Source organism: Calonectris borealis, chromosome Z (assembly GCF_964195595.1).
Source record: "Calonectris borealis chromosome Z, bCalBor7.hap1.2, whole genome shotgun sequence".
NCBI lineage: Eukaryota > Metazoa > Chordata > Aves > Procellariiformes > Procellariidae > Calonectris > Calonectris borealis.
Genome location: NC_134352.1, coordinates 23,598,969 through 23,614,942, shown reverse-complemented (window position 1 = coordinate 23,614,942; position 15,974 = coordinate 23,598,969). Strand labels below are relative to the sequence as shown.

The 15,974-nt window shown below is 40.8% G+C and overlaps 1 protein-coding gene across 1 annotated transcript in view; it reads left to right on the top strand.

The window, feature by feature from the left end:
- The window catches only part of CAMK4 (calcium/calmodulin dependent protein kinase IV), a 169,699-nt gene extending 163,068 nt beyond the window's left edge, over positions 1-6,631 (top strand). Inside the window, exons 10-11 of the mRNA XM_075137891.1 lie at positions 1,856-2,008; positions 4,864-6,631. Of these exons, the coding sequence (XP_074993992.1) occupies positions 1,856-2,008; positions 4,864-5,028 (318 nt within the window). The 3' untranslated portion in view covers positions 5,029-6,631. The remainder of the gene's footprint in view (positions 1-1,855; positions 2,009-4,863) is intronic.
- Positions 6,632-15,974: the final 9,343 nt, after the last annotated feature.

Here is a 15,974-nt window from a genome sequence, read left to right as displayed (position 1 = left end):
AGCTGTCAGTGTTCATGTATGCGGGCCTTTCATGCTAGCTCTGAGGTGTTTCATCATTTCTCTTTGCAAGGCAACCGCCTTCAGGGGAATGTAGAAACAAGCCCAGTTTTCAAATCTGACCTTTGGAGGAAGGATATAAAAAGGAGTGAAACACCTCCCTCCCCCCCCTCTTTTGCTGACAACCTTTTTCTGTCCATTTAAGCTTTTTCTTAGTAAATGAGGGAAGACTCATTGCTTTTAAGTGTGGTCCATTAGCAAAATGCAAGGGCTGGCATGCTGTCTGCACTGTATTTTGTTATTACTGGATAAAGTAAATTGGATCCAGGAGACACTGATCTGCAAAGATAGGTATGCTTGAGTTTGATTTTTAGTCAACAATAACTTGCACAATTCAGTTATTTCATTAGCACTGAAGACACAAATGCTCAGTTCCGTATTACTTATACAAACTGTGCCATAAAACACTACGTAATTAGTGTTTGTAAAGTACTTCAGGATGCCTCAAATGGAAGGACTGTAGAAGTTCAACGTACTTTTTTGTTGTTGTATTAGATGTGACTTTTTTTAAGGTCAAAAAAATATCATTTACTGCCTTGTGTCGTCAAAAGCAGATAAACAGCAGCCTGCAACAAAGCTGCTCGTTTATTGTATACAGAAAGCTTTGGTCCAAACTGGTCCCTACTGTTTTGCTACAGTACCACTCAGAGTTTCAGGTTTGAACACTGTATAGCAAGCTGTAGATAAGGATGAAGACCATGGCTTTCAAAACGCATGCTGTGGGAAGTTCTGGGATGTTCAGCTGAAGTGGTTTGCTTAACTCCTCTGTGGATGCACAGTGGGTGTTCATCATGATGCCTGTTCTCCTGCATCCACTTCAGGGCACTGAGTTTCTTTAATAGCTCTTTGTAGGGATATTTCAGAGAGCCCTAAAGTGAGTCCTCCCCTCACACTTGGGCACATAGCAGTGGTGGAGCCCTGTGCCGTCACTTGCACTCTGCTCCAAGAGGGTGTGCAGTCAGCAGAGTACCATTCGTGTACTTCTTTACTCTATCCTCACCCTTCTTTTTTTTCAAAACACCACTTGTCCAGACATACAGCAAAACCCATGAAATGCAGCTTGACTGGACACACTTTGTATCCAGAGTTTGTACCACCTCCACTCCCAGGGGTATGTCTGCAGTGCCCTGTTCCCAAAAATGTCCTACTGTTGTGTTTGAAGAGGTGCGGCTTTCCTGGTTTCAATAACAGAAACAATGGCATAAACAGCATTAATTTCAGAATGGGCTAAGAGAGAAATACTTGTATAGTACTTTTTAATTCATGTGTACATGAGGTTTTACGGTGACTGAAAGAAGCATTTCGTCTGTGATGTACCTGGCAGTGACTGCATGGTACAAGTCTGCATGAGTTGCATACACTAGAATTTAAACATTCTAATGCAGTTTAAACCTTGTCCAAATCCACAAGTGGGGATACTGCTAAGAGAACTGCCTGGATGGGGGTATTTTGAGAATCTCTTAGGGTTTATGTGACAATTCCGACATAGAACAGCCTATGGCGGATACAGGCCAGCTGCATTGGTATGTACTCTTACAAATGTTGGTAACCAGTTGCTTCTTTTTCTCCTCTCTTCCCCCTTAGTGACTGTCTTATTCAGATGTTATTTATGGAGGACCAAGAAATGCTGGAAACAAAACACATGCAAAGATCTGAATGCAAATTCTTGTTGGTTTCTTAGAATGTGTTTCACTAAGATGCTTCCCAAACCAAGACCAAAGCCCCAAAATGCAAAGCTCAATAAATGTAAATGAAGGGTATGGTTAACAGTCTTCTGTATTTCTTCCTTGTGATGCAGGTTAAAAAGTTGATTGTTTTAGACCCCAAGAAACGCCTCACCACTCTACAGGCTTTGCAGCACCCATGGGTCACAGGGAAGGCAGCAAACTTTGCACATATGGACAATGCACAAAAGAAACTTCAAGAATTCAATGCCCGGCGTAAACTTAAGGCAAGTTTGTGGACATGGTCTCTGTTTTGGCTATGAAAGCATGCAATTAAATTAGTACCCTTACAGAAACCTTGCACGCTTTTCAGGACAATGTTCAATAGTGGTATGGAAGCTTTTTATTTAAGATGATTGATGAAAATGAAAAAGTTGAAGCTGATTTAGTCAATGTCTGCAGCCAAACAAACAAAAATGTGTGAGGTTGATTGAAAACTCTATCTACACAGACAGAACTGCTGAGAGTGTACACAGCTTTTGCAAATTCCTTACCTTCTTTCCTTCCTTTCTTTCTTCCCTTCTTCTTTCCTTGCTTCTGACCAGCCATCTGTCCTGTACTGCTTGCGCATCCTCAGAGTATTGACCAGAAAGAACAAAAGTCTGAGTAGTATCTTCATGAGCATCCATAAATCCGAAGATATTTAATCTACTATAGCATATTTTGATCTGTAGCCACCCTCAGTTTCTATACCTGTCAATACAAAGCAGGAGGTTAAGCCATCCTTCTGTATGAACTAGAGTCAGCATTTCAGCCCTGTAGCTCCATAAAATGTGTGGGTTGAGATTAACAGGTCCAAAACATGCATTTCCAAGTACCTCTGAGAGCAAATGTGCAATAGCATTCTTTATCTGGAAATTAAGCGCTGCAAGGCAGGAGTACAGGTGGGACCTGTGCTGAAAATTACATTAGGTTTTGAGTCACCAGTATGCTCCTTTACCATCTAGTCTATGTATCTACCATGGGAAGAAGCAGGGAAACATTTTTAGGTGCAGAAGGCAGGCAGCTGGGCATCTAACTGACATAACATCGAGAAACTTTCTTCTCTCCTAATCCCTTCTTCAGTTGTTAAAGATTTATGTCTGCTTAGGAGAGACTTCCAGGGATACTTCAGCACAGAAATTATTACCAACAGCTTCGGTGAAGCTGCTCTTGTAGCCCCGGGGAATAAGAAATCTTGTCTGAGAGACTTTCAACCCCTGTGCAAAAGCAAATTCACAAACAATGACCCTTAACTTTGGTTTTGCTCATTTTTTTTTCAGTATTATTAGGGAACTCTGATAGCGAATCTCTACAGGGCAAAGAAGAAAGTTTTGTCATTTACAAAGGTCTCAGACACTGTAGATACAATTCACAGTGACGCTTTCCCCATCCAAAACTGAGTAAACGTATCTATTAACATTGTTCCCTTCAAAAGATTTCTGTAGCCTGACAGCAGGACTGCTGTGTATTCACCGAAGATGCCATGCAACATTGTTATATCAAGATGATTTCAGAGCATAAGCAAAGTCATAAATTTCATTATTTCTGAGTGAGCTGTAACATTCCCTGCCCAGGAGGTCACAAAGAAACACGTGCCCTTTTTGCGTGTTTTGATTTTGATTCTCTTTATATTTTTACACCTTTGATCACCAACGAGATTTTTTTTTAAGCCCAGTTTATTTAGATCCCTATAGTCAACCAATTTATACTTCTGTGTTTTTTATAAGTTTTATAAGTTTATTTCTTCATTGTTTTTCTATTAATGATTAAATGACCAAATCTCCAATTATTAAGGGAATTAACTGAGTTAGCAGTTATTGTAGAGTTAATAGTTTTACACATATATATGTATAAAATGAACCATCAATTTTTAGACAATTAATTCCTGTCCAAAAAATAAGAACAAAGCAGAAAACCAGGTAGTGAATGCATGGTTTTGTTGTTGTTTTGTTAATAAGAATAACATAAAATTATCCTCTCTTTCCCAACATACAAGTCCAGCAGCAGGCTTTCTTTACGTAAAGACATATTTTTATAGAATAACTCCAAAGCTTTCAGTCATGATTTGGTTTTTCATAGATTGTGTTGAATTTGTTTCATAAACATCCACATGGCTAGTGAGAGTAAATTACATTAAAAGTATCTTTATACATTATAATGTCATTGAGTGGTCTGTTCTGTTTGTAATCTGTCATTTCACTTTCAAAATTATTGCCACTTTTATTGGCTCATGCCTTGTACTTTGACTTCATATTCTATATTAGCTGATTCTTCTTTCTTGCCAATGTTTATATAGTCTGTTTTTTCATTAGCATCTTCCTTTTCTTTTATTTTCCTTTTTTTTTTTTTTGTTTTTGCATGGTTACCTCTCCAAACCATCCACAAAACTTGCTATATTCCTTATCCCTTGCTGCAGACCTGCTTCCTCTGTGATGCCTAAGCAAAAAGCTAGCCAAGTCAAAAGTAGGTAGAGTTGTCATACACAGAGATTAGTATTTCTTTTCCTCAACTCTGTATGTTTGTTTTTTCAGGCAATAAAACTCTTCAAGGCGAGGGCTAAGATAACTGTCTTAATATGTGTCTTCATTTTGTGAGATTTTATGTGATATGAGAGCCTATCCTCAATATGTATTTATATATATACAGAGGAAGTTGCCTGTGTGCTCTGCACCATTGTGCTTGGCATGTGCAATAGTGCAATAGTGATAAATATTGTTTCCCTTTGTGAACTTTTCATGGAATAATCAGTAATAATACTGTTATTATTATGACAGAAGATAACTTTCTTTTTGCCATCTAACTTCAACATAGCAGACCTAAAGTAGTTTCTAAAAAAAAATGCAGCATGTGCAGCTGAAAAAAAAAATTCTGTTCATGGTTCATGTTGGCCAACTTGTAACCATGTGACAGCAGCAATTTTAAACCTCAATCCGATATTTCAGGTGGACTTCTAAATCTGTCCAGGCCCAGGCAGGTATCTGAATGTGACATTACCGTGAAGACTAAACGCAGTTACATTCCCTGACAGGACGATGCTAAGGCTACGGTGCTGACCGACTGTGTCCTTTAAGGAATGTTTGCTTGATCCTCTCTTTCTCAGGCCGCAGTAAAAGCTGTGGTGGCATCAACTCGCCTCGGCAGCGCCAGCGGTCACAGCACGCACGACAGCAACAAGCCCAGCCGTAACCCGTCTCCCGTCCACGATGGCAAACCCGAAGAGAAACCCACTCAGGAAGCAGAAACAGCTCCAGAAGAAATGTCTTAGGTCAATGTGCTTCCGTGTTTCAGCTGAGATCTGTCATTTCATACACCAGCTATCTTGTCATTCAGCAAGAGAGATTCGTAAGCTTGGCCTCTCTGGTTCTGCTTTGGGGTGCCAAATGCACTGGCTGGTGATCCTACCTTCAATGCATGTGACTGCTTATGAAAATAGTAAACTGTTCCATAAGGCATGTCATGGAAACAGTGTTATTTGCAGTAATACCGGCAGGTAAAAACATGGGGATGAATAACTACCTACCATAGTGCGTATACTTCATATACATCTATCCAGTGTTTCTAGATGGCATTTGAAACAAAATACTATTTAATTTGGTTTTATGGAAGTATGTGTCTTCTGTATGTCATCAGTTTCTTTGAACTGCTTCCTTCCAGATTCAGAGTCCTGCAGCAGACGAAATGGAAGGAAATACCAAGCCAATGCTTTTAAAACTCATGTACGAAATAGAGCTTTTTATCTGTAAAATTCAAAAAGTATTTGGGGATCTATATGCAAAAAACATTCCACTACTTCTGGGAAGAAATTGAAATGTTAGTTCCACTGGGCATGAAAATGTACGTTCCTCAAGCTTGTGTTGAGAATGCCTTATTCTGACTTTTCCTGTTTATATACAGTATTTTAATGACAACCAAAATTACTCAGATTTCTGCCATTTCATTCTCTGGTAAAGTGTTAGCAAAATAAAACTGTAGACTAGAAGAGGATTAGAGTAGATGCAAATTTTTGAAATACCATTGTATTTATTCATTAATTTCTAAACTGTGCAGCTAGAAGACGTTTTTATAGGGCCTAAGAGAATAATCTGCAATTATACAAGCTGTAAATGCTTGAAGGAAGCTATTCCACAACTTAATGATTTTGCTCTGGGGAAACACTCTTATACAAGGTCTGGGAGCATGTAGTATAATCTAGTTGCTTCCCAAATAGTTTAACCTCATGAGTAATCAGTTTCCACTTGTCAGCATAATTAGTCCAGATTTTCCTAACAAAGGACCCCTCCTGTAAAGTGATCCACCAGCACAGATCTTGCATCCATCCAGAGCTCCTGTGTCTTAAGTTAAAAGCTGTGTGCATGGATCAGCTAGCTAACTTAGGGTTAGCTCTTCAGCTATCTTGATTTTTTTTGTTGAATGTAATTGATAAGAACTGAAAAATTAACATCAGTATGTATGACCATTTACATTTGTTTGTTATCACTTCGATAGCACATGAATTTCTTAATGTTATTAATATATAACAGAAATGGCAAAAAGAACCTGATGTACAACAATGTCATTTATGTTTGTTAAACTTTTTAATACTGATAGTTACCTAACACCCTAATACACTCAACATTCCTCTTTTGCTTTAAGTATTTTTATGTTAAGTTAGACCTTGCACAACTTGCCTTGAAAAATATAACAGCTACTGAAAAAACAAGTCATTAATAAAACATTCAGTAGCTACATTTTCTGATGAAATTAAAGGGTAATACAATGTTATTCATATGGTAGGTTTGATAAATAAAATGTAATCTAGATTAATAGAAAAATGAAGATTGAAGATACTGTCTTTACTAGGTGAGAATGCATGCTAATGAATGTATTGTACTTGAGTTTTTTTATCCATTTCTTATAACTCTTTGAACTTGTACAAAAAGGTTTGCTAATTAATCGCGGTTGAAATTTAAAGTACATGCATCCATCCTTTTCCCAGGTGACACACTTTGAGGTCAGCTGAAACAGCTGCTGGGGGCATGGCAGCTGTGAACAGGCCAACAAGACACTTTTGCAGATTTTCCCTTGAAAACAAGTACAGTAAGACTAATCACTTTGGAGGAGGTGATAGGAACATCCACCTGTCTCACTTTTTACTATCTTTTTTATCTCCTGCGAGGTGACTGCAGGACAAATGCATTTCTCAGCCACAGGTCTCCTCCCCCAGTTACAGTGGTGAAGCCGGTCAGTGCGGAGGTTTGACGGGAGAAGTTGGATTTCTGTAACATTTCCTCTTTTGTTTGGGATAGTTGCTTCTAATCTGCAGAAGTAGAGCCGGCTGCACAGTCATTGTGCGTCTATGAGAGCTTGAGCAGAAGCATCTTCATCTGAGACATGGTTTGTGAGCTGAAAAGTAGTCCCAGATGATTCTTGAAGTTATTTTTTGCTAAATTATACCATAGCATATCATAAATATGAACTGATGCCATGCAACTGGAGACCTCTCTGTGATAGCATGATCTCGGTGGCAGCTCAGTCTTGTGCATAAAGGCTCTGGGTTTTCAGCTGGTTTTGCTTAGGTTTTTTTTATTATGCTTAATATGAAACAATCAGGATGTCTGTGATGAATGAATTACCAATATGTGACTCATTAAAGTAGTATGCCTGGCTTATGTATGACACTACTATACAGAGGGAAGAGCAGCGCTAGGGTGCATGCATGTAACTGAAGTGTTACGGAGTGTTATGTGCATTGGTTTGATCGGAAAAATCACATCCCGGTGGCATCTGCCATAATTCGGACTTGGGAGTGCAACACCAGTGTCTTACTGTGGCTGAAAAATATGAACACACCTGAAAACTACTGGAGGTGGGCCAGTTCCACATCTGTGGTTATAAACTAGGTAGAAAATTACTGATGCTCTTTCCTGTTGAAATCCTACGCCTTAAATTTTTAAAAAGTTCAACAAAGTCCTTCAAGTACAAAAGGGGGAACCTTGCCACCTTTTTGAAATATTTGAACTTAGTAAAACTTTTCCTTTAGAGGCAGATTGTAGTATTAGCCAACTAAAGTCTAATATTTGAGAGCTAGGCTGAGGATCTGATGGTTGTTAAATGGCTAACGATGTCCTGCCTTTGCACAACAACAGGTTTTTTTACAAGTTCAGGAAGATTCACTCCAAAATAGAACAGATTTCCTGTCATTTCGAACACTTTTGCTTGCGATTTTGTGGATGACACAGTAGATTGCACTGCATGAGCCCAGTGCTGGATTGTTAGCTGAAGTTTGTACTTTGCGTTGTGCAAGCGTGCTGTAAAGACACAGATACACTGTAATCAAACTTTTGAATGCAAAAGAGCATCAAGGCAAAAGTTTGTGATACAGCATGTGCTTCAGAAGAAGAGTACTAAGGGCTCTGTCCCCACGAGCGAGCAGGCTGTTGGACACGTGGAGGGGAGTGACAAAAACTGCCCAGCATCTCCTTTGCAAGGACGCCATGCCTCCGTGAATAAAGCAAAGTGCTTTGAAAAGCCATGTGGTACTAGAGCAGGATAAAAGCAGCAACCAAAAAGTTTTTGGGAGGGGTTCAGATCAGCAGGGAGTCCCAGGTTGGAGGAGGCTGTGGCTCACTGGCAGCCTCGCCTCGGCACTTACCAAATAAAGGTCCTTCTCCTACAACTTGCGCTGCAGGTGAAACACAGACGCAGCTGGCAGCCATGGGGGAAGTGAGGACAACATCGCATTTTCTGCAACCACGCAGCAGGGAAAGGGAAGAAGATGCTAGGAGTTTTCAGTGTCCAACTTAGCAGATAGATAGCAGTATCTGCTAAGCAGCAAATACGGGAGGACTCTGGAGAATAAACATCCATTTCCAAATAACGATTGGCAACTGTCCCTCAGCTGCCACACACGTCCTGGGGCATGCTGTTACACAGAGCCCTGCGGCACAGCTCTCGGGGGCTTTTTTAAGAGTGGTATATGAAAGTGTAGGATGGAGGACTCCCAGCAGATCCTTGCACAGTGTCCTGCATATTGCCTGCTTTACAGAGTGACAGACACTCACAAGTCTCAGCTCAGTGCCTTGAACCCCGGCTTGTGCAGAGCCTGTATATTTGCCCTGGTGAAGAACTCAGTTTTGTGTGGCTGAGTCTACATTTTTGCTGCTCAGGTTACACGTAGGCATGTCATTCAAGTAACAAAAAAGATCTTCTTATATGGGAGAAAAGCAGGAATGAGGCTGACCAAGCAAGATGCACAGTTAGACCTAGAGCACAATGGCAGCGATACAAGCAAGTCCTGAAGATACCAAAGGTAAACAAAGAGACAGCTCAGAACATCCTTAAAGTTACTGTATAAAACAGTAATAATTCAAAGAATGTCTTTTCCTCCCTTTCAGAGTAATTTCAGTTAGAACATACAGCTACAATAGTGAGAGTTAATTCTGCTTTTATATAAAGAAACTTAGCTTCCCCAGTAAGTCCCTGCACAATACCATGTTGCATTGAACAAAAAACATAAGCTGCATTGCAAAATAAGAAGAAAATAAAATCATAAGGAACGAAGAGGAGAAAAATAGGAATAAAGTAATTACCTAGTCTAGTTATATCTGGAATGTAAAGATCTTAGTTCCAGAACATGTATAAACTTTTACTGACAAGACTCTAGATTCTCCACATAAGCAAAATCTTGCTTTATGTCTGGGAGGTAAAACTTCTGGCCAGAGTAATTCAGTGAAGATTGACAGAGGGTCAGCGCAAATACGGAGAGCATCCCTTGGGGTGTGAATCCTCTAACTTATATAAGGATGGAACGATGTACATGCATATAATTAAAAATCCAGCAAAAGCAAAAAAAAAACCTTGCATTGCATGCTCTTCTATCCCTCCAGAGTGGAACAGAGAACATGAACACAGTCATGAACTTAGTCATTATTGGAAGGCATTCAGATATTGTGGGCATAGGTGTAGTACAAAAGCAGGAACAGAATGGAATAGTCAAAGTGGCCCAATTCTGAATTTATCAATAAAATTATAGATATATATTAAAATATATATATGTACACACACACACAAATACATAAATTTATGAAGAGAGAGGCAGAGACTGCTGAACAGTCTCTTAAAAGCCATGTCTGCATTAACAGTCGCAGTAACCTTTTAAGCCGTCTTTTGCCCTTTGCCAGCATTACTCAGCTGGAACTGAAACCATAATGTTTCACATTCTTGTATACATGGATCATCGCTGGATGAAATTCAGTGTAATGGATATCAAGGTATGAAAGATTAATAAATACATTGGTACAGAGTTTTCCCCAGATCTGGCTCCTTCATACCAAGACACAGCTGGGGAAAGAGTGCTTCAGTGGCCTCGTCCTTTCGCGTGCTCAGGACATGGGCTGAAGTGGGGTGACAACACAAGCACAGCATTTTGTGATGGGTTAGAGCTGCCCTAAACTGCACCAGAGGCCCCTGCCTAGTGATGCTCCATCCACAGCACACGTGTGACTGAGAACTGACGATCTAAGCCTTAACTTCTATATCAGGAAAATGTTTACTGGCCAAGGTATGTTAAACAGCATGTGTTCACTCCTATTAAGTAGCATATAGCTCCTCCCATAGTATCAGCTACTTTTTTTCTGTCTGCCTGAGAAATTGCAGCATTCCAGAGAGTTATATGATGATAAATAAAGAGTAAATCTTAAAAGAAAGGGATCTTTTCTGCTTTTCCATTTGAAACTCTGGTTTCAAAAACAAGTGTTAATTCTGGCATTTATGGCCAAATGGTTTGTTTTTCTTCCCCTTTATGCTTCATCTTTTTTTGTGGCCCTGGACTCCATGAGGCACTCAGGAAGAGCTGTCAGCTGCCAGTCAGTGGGAGAAGAGCCATCTGACGCTTGGCAGATTTCAGCTGCCCTGCCCTGACAAATCTGCTGTTGCCCTTTGCTCTGTCAGATGGTTTCACTCCTGCTCTTTGAGTTGCTTGTGCTCCAAAAGAGTCTGGGTCGAGTATAAATATATTCCTCTGTGAGCTGCCCTTGGTGTGATTTGTCATTGCCAGGTAGTACCCAGGGAGAGGTGTTCCTCCTTTCCCTCCCCATTTCCTAGACTCACGCTGTTTTCTGGCACCTTCTGTTTCCTTTCTCAAGAGCCTACACCTGGCTGACAGAAATAGCCCAGTGCTGTGCAACAAATGCCAGACAGAAACAGAAAAGAATTCAGCTCCTTGAGTTAGTTTCCCAATAGAAAATGAAGGCGCCTGGGCTGCTGTAGATGCTTTGGCTGTACGAGCTGCTAACGCTCAGGGTGAGGGGTTCAGAGAAAAGTGGCACAAGAACAGCACCGTGCCAGGTTCTGCTCCTCAGCACCAGCAAGGTCCTTCATCAACAGATCTTTTTCCTTCCGTGGAGAAGATGTCATTTAGGTCAATCCAAAGAAGCACATCAGGCTTAGGAACTCTGAAAAATACCATGTGTACTATGACCAGTGATCTTCTTAATAGCATCTACTTAATACCAGTTGATATACTTAGTATCACATTTTATGCAGCATTGTCACTTACAGTGTTGGCAGAAGAAACAGCAAAGTCAGTTCATAACACATGGTCCCATTTGTTTTCTGGAACTGTAAATAATGATCTGCTTTATAATACAAAACTGTGTGGACCTAATCATTGCATCTGTGTATGTACACACAGGGAAAGTCTATCAAAGAAAAAAAAGACTAATTCTTATCCCCCTGTTGGCTGCATCTGGGATGGCTCTCCTGACTGAAATTACTCTGTGGTAGACTTTAGGCAGTTATTCTGGTAACTTAAAAGCTGAGGCAAGCTGTTGGGTATGATTTAGAGCTGCAAATGGCATCCCAGAGACAATTTGCTCCAGTAGCCACTGAGTCGTATTTATTCATCCACAGAACTGTGCGTAGGGGTCTGCTTTATCATATCAGCCCTCAGTATCACCTGCCATGTCCTTTTGAGCTACTCCTTCCAAAAGACAGCTTTTTCATTCATCTAGGAAATTTAAATTAATTGTCCACAAAGTCAACAGTTGTTCATCCACGTCTCCTGAACACCGCAGCCCCGAGGGGGGCTCTCTTTCAACCCCTGTCAAAGCAATAGTGTTGGGCACCACATTAGCTGTGATAAGGTAATGTTATTTTAATCCTGCCCAAAGAATTCTCTCTCTCCCCCCTGGACAAGCCGGAGGAGCTGTAGGTTTTGCAACTGTCCAGTGATCAAACTACCTGATCAAATTACCATATTTAGCTAACCAAACAGGGTGTATGAAGACTAAAGTGCAAAGACCCATGGCTATTTGAGAGCCATATATCTGAGACATTGCTGTTCAGCTCCATCTTAGACTTCTGCTTGAAGTTAACCAAAATGACTAGGCCAATTTAAATCAATTGGCCTAGACACAGCAATAAAGGCACTCGTGTGAGAATATCTTTGCAGATTAAGGCACAGTTTTTACAGACATTAACCACAAAACCCTCCAAATCTTAGCTCCAAATAGCTGTGTTGCACTGTGAGAAATTATAGCTACCATACGTGCAAGAACCAAGGTATCTAGGAGAAAACAGATCCCAAGGAATGGTTGTGTTACTTACAAATGCTAACTTTACATGAACGAGCACAACCACCGCCACAAATCCCTAAGGACCGCCAAACCATAAATGCCCACAACAAAAAAAAAACAGAGGATCTTGCTACAGAGCACATCAAAGAGAGCTCCTTCTTAGGAATAAAGAAGGACAAGGAATAAAGTGAAAAGTGTCTTTAAGTGTTTCCTCCAAGGTCTCAGGTTCCCTGATTTCTGTTATTTTCCAGACATCACCATCAGCCATGTTTATGAAAGTACCTCAAATATATCCGGCACCAGCCTCCTCTAGATGGAAAAACCTCACCACTGACCCCACTTTTAATTTGTAAGACATCAAAGCTCTTTTGTTTGTACTGTTAATATCCAGTCTCTTCCTCAGCTTGCTATGGGGCCTGGAGCAGCCTTTAACGGCAAACGGGAGTTTGTCAAGAAACATTTCATGAAATTAAGCAAATGGACTGTATGCATATTTAGATAAAAATATCTTCGAAGGATTTTCTAAATCCTGCTGCAGCAGTGTCCTCCCCGAGAAGTACCTTCCTTGGGAATGACAGTGATCCATGGGACCCTGCAGAGGGTCGCAGGCCGGTGCCACCACCAACCTGCTGCCCTCAGTGTAGTGGTGGGTGCCTTGTTCACTCTGCTCAAATCTTTACCATCTTGGCTGCAGGAAAACAGTAATTACAAACCAAGACATTTTTTACTGAAAGTAATTAGAAACAAGAAGAGTTAAACTACTAACTGCTGAGAGCTAACCCCAGCTGTGTCTTCATGCCGTTATGCACAACAGGATAACAGTTCACACCACACGCTCATGAGAAGTCACACTAATGCTTCTGATTAAATAGCAGAAATTTCATTTAATATTCCATAAGGGACATTGTTTTGGGCTGTGGTTGTTGTGGGGTTTTTTTTTGAATACACAGTGTTGAGAGGCCTCTGCTTGTCAGAAAATTAACTCTGAAGTGATTAGATGCTCAGGGAGAAGGAAAGATGGAGAGGTGGAGGGTGAACCCTAGTCCCTAAGACTAAGAGAAATAAAATGTTCTTTCAGAACAGCAAGGGTGGCTGATCCAGCTTGTGAGGGAATGGGAGAAGAGGGGAAGAGTCACTGAGTTCTGTCTCACCTGGGGGAAGCAGCTTGTGACTCCCAAGCAGCTATACCACCATGCTCTTGCCCTTGCAAGCAGAGTCTGGCTGGCTGCTCCAGACCCACGGTAAGGAGCTCATCAGCTTAAGCTGGTTTTAACCTGAAGAAATGTGAGACATTAAGGGCTTATGTCTGGCTTGGCCTTGGTTTGGAGGCCCCTGGTGGCTCTTGGCTTTGAGGCTGGTTAAGGACCAGACTGTAAGCAGGCAGTTTTGTTCTTTGTTAATTCAAGAGGAATATATGCTGCATGGTTAGGTTATGTGCTGATGCTTCCAAGACAAACAGACAAATGGTGCTATTGACTTGTAACACAAAGTATTTTATAAGCCTGTTACAGAAGCTCATTGATCTCAGAGCAATGGCGGCTGGACTCTTAATAATAACAATGAAAAATGTCGTATATCTATTAGACTTTCTCAAATTAGCTCTGTGTCCTGTGTACCTGACTCATTCTTTTACTGCTTAATGTGTAAGATATCCTGTACTGTCAACGGTGTTTGCTTGTATTAGCAAAGATGTTAGTGACTAAATAGAAGTTTATGTACTGCTTGTTTAACTGCACACTTTTACTTCAGACTAAGCCTGTTTGTGTAGTAATTTTTCTGATACTGTGCAAATGAACCAGAGAGAAATTGGAACCAGAAAAAATTGAGTTTTGTTGTTTCAGTGTATTGCATTTGGGACCAATGTACCTGCTTGTGTGCTTGCATGGAAATGCTGATAAGCCATGAGAATATGCTCTGATGGTGGGAAGTCTATTTTTAATAAGTGGCTTGCATGACTGATCTGATACTAAATAAACTAGTAAATCTAGAAATGCTTACATTTATTATTTGCTGACAGCTAATGCTCAGTGTAGGATAAGGAACAATAGTCATCATTATAGGGAGATGTAACAATGGGTGTTATCTGTTTATCTAGCACAGTCTTGAATGAATTCCAACTTGGCATAGCATTTCCCCTTCTCCTCTTCCCTCAAAACCTTAGCAGCTGGATCACAAACTAAATCTGTTATTAGTGGTGGAGCACAGAACTAGGGGGCTGGAAAGACCTTTGTAAGGTTGTCCAGGCTATCCCCGTGCCCCGGGGCGGGTTATGTGAGATAGGTGCTTGTCTCTCTTGTTCTTATAGACCTACAGCAATGAAGACACTGCCACTTCCTTGTGCAATCTACCAAATCGCTTTGCTACTCTTATGACTGGAAAGTATTTAATAAAGTTCTGAGTCTTTTTGTTGCAGTTAACAGTTTGTCTATCATGGTGATCTGTTTTCTGCAACCATTTCTTATGAATCCAAAGGTTATTAAAATGCTCCTTTGTTCAACATCCTCCTCTCTCAGCAGCACAAACCAAGTCCTTCCCCACAGGTCACGCACCCTAAGGTCTTCCACTGCTCTTCTTGCTACGGATTTTCTGCCTGTAACTGACTACGGATTTTCTGCCTGTAACTGACTGTGCTCTGTCTTGAACTATGTAGCCAAAAGCTGTGTAGCTATGTAGCCAAAAGCTGCACATGGTACCTGAGTGCAAGCCTTGGCAAGACTGAGGTGTTGGAAGGATTATTTTTTGTTTCTCTGCTCTGTTTCCGTATCTGTCATTTAGAACCCTCGGTGGTGTTCCCTCCAGCTCAGTTTGCCATAGGTCGCAACTGCCATGGGTCTGCAGAACGGCTGCTTGGCCAGTGGCCACTGTCTTGTACTGGTGCAGCTTGTTATATTTCTGCCACCTACAACTCCTTAGGCTTGCAAACTGCTTGAATGGAGATGTTTTTTCAAAACCCCTGAGGGGTGTAAGAAATAAACGATGATAAGCTCTGCAAGACATACTGTGTGGTAACAGTGCTCCAGAAAAACTGTCTAATTTGGCACTTCCATGGATGCAGCTGAATCTTTTCCCAAGTTGAGGCAAGGCATAGGTTCTTACCACAATTTCATTAAATCATCTTCTTCCCATCTCCATAACATAGTGCAAAAGGGCAGTGGAAAGTCAAAAGGAGAGAAGAGGGCATGTATAGGAGCTGGGTCTTATGGACTTTGAGTTCTCCCTGGAGCTCAAGTTTTTTGTGCTTTGGACTGACCTCTTAAAAATAGCGCATCAAACGGCAGTGTGGAAGCTCGTGTTACAGCATAACATTACACTGGTTTTATAGCAAACTTGAGACAAACAAGAAAATGGGACATAAGAAAGAACTGACAAGTCTGTAACCTGACAGAACTACTCAGAGGGACTGTCCATAAGTTAGCATAGCTGGAGAGTTAAACAAAAGCATCCTGCCTCATAAGTAACAAAAATCTGCATTTCTGCTGATGCCTGGTGCAGTCTGCTTCTTTATAAAGCCCTGGGTTTTTGTAGTTCTGATGTCCTTCTGAGCAGTTAAAACACCTTTTTCTTTCAACATGTAGTACACATGCAAGTAACTTTTTGTCTAAAATATCCAAGGATGCAGAAGGTTTGGGAAATGATTCAATATTTTTACATGCATTGT